The 11,690-nt window shown below is 48.2% G+C and overlaps 1 protein-coding gene across 2 annotated transcripts in view; it reads right to left on the minus strand.

Moving 5' to 3' along the window:
- The window catches only part of ANKDD1A (ankyrin repeat and death domain containing 1A), a 34,750-nt gene extending 23,273 nt beyond the window's left edge, over positions 1-11,477 (minus strand). For both annotated transcript variants that reach the window (XM_042856586.2, XM_042856585.2), the window contains exon 1: positions 11,307-11,477. In XM_042856586.2, the coding sequence (XP_042712520.2) occupies positions 11,307-11,340 (34 nt within the window). In that variant the 5' untranslated portion in view covers positions 11,341-11,477. The remainder of the gene's footprint in view (positions 1-11,306) is intronic.
- Between the last annotated feature and the right edge of the window lie 213 nt (positions 11,478-11,690).

The following is an 11,690-nucleotide window of genomic DNA, read 5'->3' on the forward strand; positions in this document are numbered from 1 at the left end:
GTTTCAAAACCTGCCTCACGGGCTTGCTCTTGCCTATCTTGTCTCTCCAGTGCCCTTTGGCTCCCACTATCAGTCAGCACTGGCCTCCTCTGTCCCTCCACACAGTCTCCTCCCTGTAGGCGCAAGGGCCTTCTCCTCTGCAGTTTCTGCCATGAAGAACACGTCTCCTGTTCTTTGCAAACCTCAGCTGCAAACACATCCTTTCTTTCTTTCCCACACATCCCAATCTTGCTCTCCCTCGGCTGTTGTTTGTTCCGTCACTCTGTAATTGTCTTACTACCTTCATTTTGCTGCTGGGGAAACTGAGGCACAGAAAGCTCATGTGATTTGCCCAAGGTCACCTCAGCAGGTCAGCAGTAGAGATGGAAATAAGCCTCCTCCCCTCTTCATCCCCAGTCTCGTATCTCCACTATAACCCCACGCTTCCTTTTCTAGGAAACGCCACTAATAACACATTAGTTAAGGTTATCCGACACTTCCCATTAGAAGACCCTGTTTCTAATTGCGACTTTAAGCAAAACGATGTTAAGCGAATCCAATTTCCCCATAAGAATTAATGTAAATGAGGGGGTTAGGTTCCAGGGAAATTTTTTTCACCAGACAAAAGACTATATATATATATATATATATATATACACACACACACACACACACACGCAGTATAAGTTTTAAACAAACAATTTAATACTGGTACACAGTCAGGGCTGGCTCCAGGGTTCTTGGCAAGCTGGTGCCTGGAGCCAGTCCTGTACACAGTGATGATGATTGTGAAGCTTGGTTGAGGTGGAGGAGTCAGAGGGTGGGATATTTCCCAGGGAATGCCTTACCGCTAAATGAACTAGCAATTGACTGAGCCCTCAAGGGTTAATTCTCACAACACTCTACAAGGAAGTGGAAAGGAGGGAGGGCAGACAGAGACACACACACCCTATACATAGAATGTTTCTGCCGACGTGCACAGGCAGAAATTGTGGAAAAACAACATCGCTTGCCTCATAACCTAAGTCGTGCAGAACGCAATGCAACCCACAGCCTCATAAACCACCCTGACATTATCATCAAAGAGGCTGATAAAGGAGGTGCTGTTGTCATCATGAACAGGTCTGACTACCAGAAGGAGGCTGCCAGAAAACTCTCCAATACCAAATTCTACAGGCCACTTTCCTCAGATCCCACTGAGGAATACACTAGGAAACTGCACCATCTACTCAGGACACTCCCTACACTAACACAGGAACAAATCAACATACCCTTAGAGCCCCGACCGGGGTTATTCTATCTACTACCCAAGATCCACAAACCTGGAAATCCTGGACGCCCCATCATCTCGGGCATTGGCACGCTCACTGAAGGACTGTCTGGATATGTGGACTCCCTACTCAGACCCTATGCCACCAGCACTCCCAGCTATCTCCGTGACACCACTGATTTCCTGAGAAAACTACAATGCATTGGTGACCTCCCAGAAAACACCATCCTACCCACCATGGATGTAGAGGCTCTCTACACAAACATCCCACATACAGATGGAATACAAGCTGTCAGGAACAGTATCCCTGATGATGACACAGCACAGCTTGTTGCTGAGCTCTGTGACTTTATCCTCACGCACAATTATTTCAAATTTGGTGACAATATATACCTCCAGACCAGTGGCACCGCTATGGGCACCCGCATGGCCCCACAATATGCCAACATTTTTATGGCTGACCTGGAACAACGCTTCCTCAGCTCTCGTCCTCTCATGCCCCTTCTCTACCTACGCTACATTGATGACATCTTCATCATCTGGACCCATGGGAAGGAGACCCTGGAAGAATTCCACCATGATTTCAACAGCTTCCACCCCACCATCAACCTCAGCCTGGACCAATCTACACAGGAGGTCCACTTCCTAGACACCACAGTACAAATAAGCGATGGCCACGTTAACACCACCCTATACCGAAAACCCACCAACCGCTATGCCTACCTTCATGCCTCCAGCTTCCACCCCGGTCACACCACACGATCCATCGTCTACAGCCAAGCACTGAGGTACAATCGCATCTGCTCCAACCCCTCAGACAGAGACCAACACCTACAAGATCTTCACCAAGCATTCTCAAAACTACGATACCCACACAAGGAAATAAAGAAACAAATCAACAGAGCCAGACGTGTACCCAGAAGCCTCCTGCTACAAGACAGGCCCAAAAAAGAAACCAATAGAACTCCACTGGCCATCACCTACAGTCCTCAGCTTAAACCTCTCCAATGCATCATCAGTGATCTACAACCCATCCTGGACAATGATCCCTCACTTTCACAGACCTTGGGAGGCAGGCCAGCCCTCGCCCACAGACAACCCGCCAACCTTAAGCATATTCTCACCAGCAACCACGCACTGCACCATAACAACTCTAACTCAGGAACCAACCCATGCAACAAACCTCGATGCCAACTCTGCCCACATATCTATACCAGCAACACCATCACAGGACCTAACCAGATCAGCTACAACATCACCGGCTCATTCACCTGCACGTCCACCAATGTTATATATGCCATCATGTGCCAGCAATGCCCCTCTGCTACATCGGCCAAACTGGACAGTCACTACACAAGAGGATAAATGGACACAAGTCAGATATCAGGAATGGCTAGGGTTACCATTTGTCCGGATTCTGCCGGACATGTCCAGCTTTTTTGAGTTAAAAATAGCGTCTGGGGGGAATTTGTAAATGTCCGGACTTCCCCCCCATGCAGAATGCGCGCGGCTGACAGGGCAGCCGGCCGGATCGTGCCACTCGCACGGGGCTCCGGCAGCCAGAGCCCTTCCTCCACTTCCCCCTCCTCTCCCCTGCAACTTGAGACCACTCCCCTCCTCTCTCTTCCTCCCTCCCCCTCCCTGCATTCGCAGATCGCCGGCTGGCCTTTCGCCTTGGGCCTCCGGCAGTCTGGAGCTCCGACCCTGCTCCCCTCCCCCTGCTGCCGAGCGCGCTGCTCTGCAGCACGGTAAGGGGGCCAGGGGGTCGGAGAAGGGGCAGGGAGGTTCTGGAGGGGGCGGTCCAGAGACAGGGAGCAGGGGGAGGGTTGGATGGGTCAGGAATTCGGGGGGGGGCTGTCTGGGGGTTGGGGGTGTAAGGTTTTGGGCAGTCAGAGTACAGGTGAGGGGGGGTCTCAGGAGGCGGCAGTTAGGGGACAAGGCACAGGGAGCCTTAGGTAGGGGGTGGGGTTCTGGAGGGCAGTTCGGAGCAGGGGTCCCAGGAGGGGGCAGTCAGGGGACAAGGAGTGGGGGGGAATTCGGGGGGGGGCTGTCAGGGGGCAGGAGTGGGGAGAGGGATCGGAGCAGTCAGGGGACAGCGAGCAGAGGGGTTTAGATGGGTCGGGAGTTCTGGGGGGGGGCTGTCAGGGGGTGGGGAGTGGTTGGATGGGGCGTGGGAGTCCCTGGTGTCTGTCTGGGGGTGGGGGTGTGGATAAGGGTTGGGGCAGTCAGGGGACAGGTAGGGGGTAGGGTCCTAGGGGGCCAGTTAGGATGGGGGGAAGGTCTCAGGAGGGGGCAGTCAGGGGACAAGGAGTGGGGGGGGTTGGGTGTTCTGAGGGGGCGGGAAGTGGGAGGGAGTGGAAGGGGCAGGGGCGGGGCTAGGGCAGGACGGGGGCGGGGCTCCTCCCATCATCTTTTTTAATTGTTGAAATATGGTAACCCTAGGAATGGCAATATACAAAAACCTGTAGGAGAACACTTCAACCTCCCTGGCCACACAATAGCAGATGTAAAGGTAGCCATCTTACAGCAAAAAAACTTCAGGACCAGACTCCAAAGAGAAACTGCTGAGCTCCAGTTCATTTGCAAATTTGACACCATCAGATCAGGATTAAACAGACTGTGAATGGCTATCCAACTACAGAAGCAGTTTCTCCTCCCTTGGTGTTCACACCTCAACTGCTAGCAGAGGACCTCACCCTCCCTGACTGAACTAACCTCGTTATCTCCATACTGATTTATACCTGCCTCTGGAAATTTCCATTACTTGCATCAGAAGAAGTGAGGTTCTTACCCACAAAAGCTTATGCCCCCAATACTTCTGTTAGTCTCAAAGGTGCCACAGGACCCTCTGTTGCTTTTTACAGATTCAGACTAACGTCTACCCCTCTGATACTTGACACCCTGTGTGTCAGAGAAAAAATGCGCATTTCCCCTTTAAGTAGCTGACCCCAGGCTTAAGTACACTGCTTGCTGAGACCTGAGACCGCAGCTACTGCCTAGAAGCTCCCTTCCTCCCTCCTGTGTCCCCCCTGCTTTATGGAAGATGGGGTAAGCAGGGTGCAGGAGCGGGGGGAGGGGGAGACACCCTGACATTAGCCCCTCTCTTCCCCCCTCCCCCCGTATAGCAAGCAGGAGTCTCTCGGAGCAGCTCCAAGGCAGAGGGCAGGAGCAGCACATGGCAGTGGGGGGAGGGACAGCTGCTGTACAGGGAACTTAGGGAACTGGGGAGCTGATAGAGGGAGCTGATGGGAGGCTGCTGGTCCACCCTGGTTCCAACCACCCACCAGCTAGCTGCAACGGGCTGCTCTTCCTGCAAGCAGCGGACAAAACAGGCGGCGGCCAAATGACTTAGAAGGGAGCATTTCACAACTTTAAACGAGCCTGTTCCCTAATTGATCAGCAACTTAACATCGAAACAACGTTAACCGGGATGACTTTAAGTGAGGAGTTCCTGTAGTTAAAGACTGTATCATAGGCACATGTAGGGGCTGAATTAAGGTTGCACGGGCAACCTTAATACTGGCGTATCCTAACCTCTGAGTGCTTGACTTCGCAACCTTGACGTTCTTTTAATGTAGTTTTCAGATGTAATTAAAATAGAAAGAGATTGCTTTTTATTGACACCTGGGCTCCTTTAGACTGCTGTAAAGAGGTCTTAAAGTGAGTGTAAATTTCAGTTATGTTCACTTTAAGGCCTCTTTATATGGCCAGATCAAAGTAAAGGGGCCTTAGGATTAATAAGAATCTGGCTTAATTAAACTGTCTTAATTAAACAGTAATTGCTTTAGGGCGAACGTGAGTCAGCAGTGTGGCATAGTACAGAGAGGTTCCTTATGTATCTCCTAGCATGGGCAGGGACTAGTTTTTAAATCTGTTAATAGACTATGGTTATTGCGAACGTCACTTCTGCTAAGAATAACTGCACTAATCCTGCAGCGCTAGGAGTGAGTTAAGTGGCTTTACTTTTCAGATGGGGCACTGGGTTAACACATCACACCGGTTCCCTGCTTTGTGGAATAACACACCGGTTCCCTGCTAACTAATGAGATCAAACCCCAGTTCTGGATTCTGCCCCTTTCCAGAGTGTTTGACAGAGACGCTCTACAGCTGGATTTGTATCGAGGAAACATTTGGGGCCGTTTTGCAGAGGGTTTTTTTCCCCTTGATCAGATTCTGTCTCTGCCCCTGCTCTTCCAGTGGAACTCCTCTGACAAGTTACTAATTCAGACACTAAACCCGTTTCAGCAGATTGTGGTCCAGCTTGGCCGCTCTGCACTGTTCTTCTTTTGCCCCTTAATAGTACAGTGAAAACGCTTAGTATAGAGTGATGGTCTCAACGGCCCACCTTGCCATCCTTCTGCTATTCGGGATTCACAGTTTTCTGGGGGCCGCTTTTTTCACTTCAGATGCAGATGTTGCTTCATGAACTTCCTCGTCAGAGGCCAGATCATCCCCTCTGACATTGATGGACAAGGAATCCACCTCAAATCTATTGTACGGCAGCCTCCCCTCAAAACCCCCCTTCCCTGAACTCTGCACTGTTCAAGTCCCGCTAGCCGGCTGAGCACGAATGGGACAGAGCCATGAGCATCAGCTTCCACTCTGTACCTCCTCCCACCTGGACAGGGGGAACATGTTCTGGGCTCAAGTTTTCACGTGTTCCATCTCCAGACCGGGACCATTGTTCCAAATGGGTTTAAGCTTGAATTTGGGACTAGGTTTTCCATCACAATTAGTGTGATGTTACCATTTTCTTCCCTGTCTTTCCACCTACTTTCCCCTGTCTTCTTACAATGGACAGCGGACTCAGGACATGCATGTCAGCAAGAAGAAAAGAGGAAGATGAAGGATGTGATAGGCCAGTATTTGCCCATTCAAGAATCCACCCAAGGAAGTGTGAATTCTCTGATGCATCTGCACAGCTCAAGGACCATGTAACTAACTCAGTGTCCAGCTTAACTTTTGGGAAGATCTGTGTTGACAGACCCGGCGAAAGGTTGGGTTTTCTAACGTTTCTGTTAGTCAGATCAAGCATGGTCAGATTTTAACCGGCTCTTGAGTCTTTATGTGGTTCGTGAATTATACCTCTTTGCTCCTAGAATGTGCCTCATTCTGGCTTTCAAATACAAATGGGGATTTCTAGTCCTTGCTTTACCTTTGACGGCAATGCCCACCTTTCTAATTCTCTGAATGGCATTGTCCAAAGAATAATAGGAGGTTAGACAATCCTGCATAGTCCCAACAGCGAGCCCTGAAGTGATAGTCAAGGGAGAATCCTAGACAATAGTTAGAATAAACACACAAGTGAGGGATCCCAGAAGCCCTTACTCAGGTAAATTATCCTTATTCTCCTAGGCGATCCTACTGACTGCCATGGAATTACCTCTGTCCTAGGACTTCTCAGGCATGACCTGCTTTGAATAACTGGGCATCACATTTGGAAATAGAAAAATCTAATTTATACCTTGCTCATAACTAACTGTCAAGGCACGCTCCTTAGTTGTTGGGAATGTCAGAATTTCAGATGGACAATGTCATTTATGATTCATTCTAGTCAATATTTGTTCAGGCGTCACCTAGAAACTCATCCCCGGCTCTTAATACCAGCAAGTTTCTTTGTCTTGTCATTTACAGCACTATATCTGTGGATGGATAAGAGTTCTTGGATTCCTGCTTTTATTGTGTCCATTAAACAGTTGGCTATAGCTGTCTGTGATATAACAGAAAAGGTAAGAGAACAGATGTTGTCAAACACTACAGATAAGCAATATTTGTATTCGTCAACTACCATATGTCACTATTACATGTGTAATAGAGTATGTAGTTTAATGCCTTATAGAAAGCTATGATCAACCTTACAATGAATGCAATAAAAACAGGAGTCTGGGGAAATGTACATGCCATTATATAATGAAACCAATAGCAACAAAACAGCAAGAAATCTCTAGCCAGTGTATCTGTAGGTTAACAGGGTTACCTTCATCCTCCCAGTTGCTTCCCATTTATTTATTAAAGCAACTTATCTTACATTAGATTATAAACACTTTGGGGCAGGGGTGATGTCGTCTGATACATTTGTACAGCACTTAACTAGTGGGGTCCTGATCGGCGCTTTTGGGCATTACTGCAATACAAGCAATAAACAGTAACCGGCCAGTTTCAGTGTTACAAACTAATACTCAGTGTCTGACAGCATGTGAGGGTAAAGTTTGAGAGATTTCCAAGTCACACATGAGAGAGACAGACAGTGCCCTACCAGTGAAACGTCTACAAACGTGTCAGAAATTGGTTCAAATCAATTTAGCATACGAAGCACTTCAGCTTTCTAGTTTTGCTTATTTTGGGGCACGACAAAAGCCTTTTTTTATGAAGCAGCGTGATCTTCAGAGCTCTGCTTTTGGGGATGTAACGTGGACGAATCATACCCTGTGTAAGGAGCTTGCCCTCTAACCCCATCTCGCTTAACTGACCGTCAAGCCAAAGAGATGCACAGCAGGGCAGATGGCGGAACAGGATGGATGGTTTTGACAAATCTGCTGCATGGCTGAGCGCTGGGGATTTTAAAGGCAGATGATAATGGTAGCTGGGCCGGCTCTCGGCACCAGCGTTCCAAGCATGTGCTTGGGGCGGTACTTCGTAAGGGGCGGCATTCCGGCCCTTTGGGGGCTCTTTGGGGCAGCAAAAAACCTGGAGCCGGCCCTGAATGGTAGAAATATTGGGCCGAATCCTCAATGGCTGTAAATGGATGTAGCTCCATTGACTTCACTGCTGTTTTACATCAGCGGAGGGTGCATAGTGAATGCTAACACAATCCAACTGCAAGAGAGCTTCAGCTTTAAAAATGTCCCCATGCTAACTATATATACACATTAATATATATAGTGTATTTTATATTATATATACAGTGTGTGCGTACATCTATATATATGGTGTGTGTGTATATATATTCTCTTTCTCTAGATTATATTATAAACCTTGCCAAAATTTTAAATCAACAGAGCCACGATTAACACAAAGCTGAATGTGGAACAGTAGTATCCCGGAGGGGATGGCCCTGCTGCTCCCATTGAAGACAAGGGGAGTCTCGGCACTGGCTTCAGTCATCATAGAAGCAGGATTATCCCTACCCTGTTAGATCAGGTATGTCAATGAGGCAGTTGTTTCCATACCACATGGGCATTTCACCAAAGTGCCAATACCAGCATTACTTGGAAAGATGGGGGTAGCTTACATGAATTGTTAATGCTACTGATTACACATAGAGTGCCCTGCTGCAGATGTTCATTTCTGTATATCAGCGTAAATTCTACTGCACCCCAGAATTCAGTAACTCGGGAATATGAATTCTGTTATCCCAAACTATGCTCAAAATAATCTGAACAATTTAACATCAGTGCACTTGCACAAAGCTTATTGGGCAAGAGATTTTGAAAAACAGCACAGGAAAGTTGTGGGCAAACGTTAAAATAACGATCTTTGTTTTATTTAAATCAATGGAACACAAAGAAGATCATTTATTGCTGTTACTTCAGCCTTGCAGTGTTATCATCACTCCATGCTGGGCTTAGAGGGATCATAAATTAGGATGTGATGACAATAGGATGACGATTGTTATTAAATATACCATCACAGAAGTGCATGATGCTTTACAGAAAATAAAAAACAGAAAAGATCCCTGTCCAGATTTTACAAAGCCTACGTCTGAATGGAATTTTCTGAGGTTTCTTTAGTTCAAACCATCACCTGCTTTACTGGAGACATAAGACCCAAAAGCTGACACTGACTATAAATAAAAATGAAAACTGACCAGTTTCGTTTCAGTAGCCAAACTGAGAGAAATGCAAAAGTAAGGAAATCAAAGAAATTGTGCAAAGTAAATTAGATGCTTAAAATTCTGTTTCAATCGTCTAATATGTTAGTAATACGAGTGAGGAAAATTTAAAACTATAGTCCGAATCACACTTGCCTTACTGTTTATGCATTGAGAATGATCTCAAAACCAATCCAATTCCATATAAAAGATGTATGCAATTCCCACGTGCTACAGAGGGGTGAATTAAGATTTGAGTTTCATTGCTTCCAAATTTCCTATCTAATGGTTTGTGGCATTCAGCCAGACCCTGAGTGTAACTTGGAGTGTCACAATTATTTATAATGCATGGAACACGCAGTATCTACAAGGTGCTCTACAGAGCCCATAAGAATGGGCCTGTTTTTCTAACGTTTCCTGTAAAACTAAAATATTAAAAAAATAACATCCCTGATTTCACCCAGTGGGCCAAATTGCCCTCACTCACCCCAGTGTACAGTAAAGCTAGAGCTAAACTCTTGACTCTAAAGGAAACAGTGCAGATTTATGCTGACGTAACTGAGGGCAGAATTTGGTCCAGAACTGTCTGAAGAGCCATTCTGAAAGAGCATCCAAAATAGAAACTGCAGGGAAACTCCTGCTCTGTGAAACTCATCCTAAATCCCTAGGGACTTCAACACGCAAACCTGACTTACCTGGGACACATTCAAATACTATAGAAAACCCTCAAGAATGGATTGACAAATTATGACAATTCACTTCCATTTTCTACAGTCTAATGACAAACAGGAACATAATAATAAATAAAAATGGTACCACTCGCACAGCAATCCCTGGTCTTATTTTCATGTTCATTCATGTATGAATGAAACCCAAAGGGCAGGTTTCTTAAGTAATTTCCAGAGTCTCAACTTTGGCAAAGTTCCCTTTCCCACCTAAAAGCTAACAATAGTTTGCGTAGGAGTAAAAGAGTCCATCCTCTTCCAAATGGGTTTTATTTTAAAAATATTTGCCTTTCCTGTTAATGATGGGTTCCCCCCCACCCCATTTTTATTTGATTTCACGTGTGTGTGCGTGTCAGCTGAGTGTGTCTGAGTGATCTTGCTGAGTGTGTGTGAATGAGTGTGTGAGCTGGCTGAGTTCATCTCTGTTTGTGATTATGAGTGTGAGCTTGCTAAGTGTGCATGTGTGTCTGTGTGAGCTTGCTGAGTGAGTGTGAGTGAATATGATTGTGTACTCTTGCTGAGTGTGTCTCTCTCTGTATCTGTGTAGGCTTTCTGAGTGTGTCTGTGTACATGAGTGTGTGCGCTTGCTGAGTGTGTCTGTGTGAGCTTGCTGAGTGTCTGAGCGTGAATGAATATGAGAGTGAACATGAGTGTGTTTGTGTGTGAACATGAGTTTGTGCTCTTGCTGAGTGTGTGTCTCTGTGTGGGCTTGCTGAGTGTGTCAACGGGTATGTGTTTCTCTCTGTGAGCTTGCTGAGTGTCTGTGCGTGAATGAATGAGTGTGTACTCTTGCTGAGTGTGTCTGTGCGTGAACATGTGTGTGAGCTGGCTGAGTGTGTCTCTGCATCTGTGTGCTCTTGCTGAGTGTGTCTCTGTGTGAACATGTGTGTGCTCTTGCTGAGTGTGTCTCTGCATCTATGTGCTCTTGCTGAGTGTGTGTGTATTTTATAAACATGTGTGTGAACTGGCTGAGGGTGTCTGTGTGTGAACACGAGTGTGAGCTGGCTGAGGGTGTCTCTGTATCTGTGTGCTCTTGCTGAGGGTGTCTGTGTGTGAACATGAGTGTGAGCTGGCTGAGGGTGTCTGTGTGTGAACATGAGTGTGTGAGCTGGCTGAGGGTGTCTCTGTATCTGTGTGCTCTTGCTGAGGGTGTCTGTGTGTGAACATGAGTGTGAGCTGGCTGAGGGTGTCTGTGTGTGAACATGAGTGTGTGAGCTCGCTGAGGGTGTCTCTGTATCTGTGTGCTCTTGCTGAGGGTGTCTGTGTGTGAACATGAGTGTGAGCTGGCTGAGGGTGGGTGTGTGTGAACACGAGTGTGAGCTGGCTGAGTGTGTCTCTGTATCTGTGTGCTCTTGCTGAGGGTGTCTGTGTGTGAACATGAGTGTGAGCTGGCTGAGTGTGCATGTGCGTGTCCGCACGTACGCTCCATGGAGCCATGCCCCGTTTCCACCCCGGCGCCCACCCCCGTCCCGCCGGCAGAGCAGCCCCGGGACGCCGGGCGGCAGAGGCGGGTCCCACTCACAGATCTCCTCCTCGGACACCAGCCCGTCCTCCATGCTGCAGCCGCCGGAGCGCCCGGGCTGGGCTCCTCAGCGCCGCGGCATCGCTCGCTCCGGTCCCAGCTGCCCCCGGCCCGGCGGGGATCCGCGCCCCGGCTCCGGCGAGCCCTCAAGCCCCCGGCATGATCCGGGTCCGCCGCGCCGCTCGCTGCTGCTGCTGCTGCTGCTGCACGGAGCCCGGCAGCCGCCAGCGGCTTTGTTGCTAAGATGGTGTCAAATGACATTCCCCAGCCGTGCCGCCTGCGCGCCCTGCCCGCCCCCGGGCTCCTCCCCAGCCAGAGCCGGAGAGACGCCCCCAAACCCCCCACCCGCTGCACCGCCCTCCGGAGCAGAGCCCCCCACTGCTG

Source organism: Chrysemys picta, chromosome 10 (genome assembly GCF_011386835.1).
Source record: "Chrysemys picta bellii isolate R12L10 chromosome 10, ASM1138683v2, whole genome shotgun sequence".
NCBI classification, from domain to species: domain Eukaryota; kingdom Metazoa; phylum Chordata; order Testudines; family Emydidae; genus Chrysemys; species Chrysemys picta.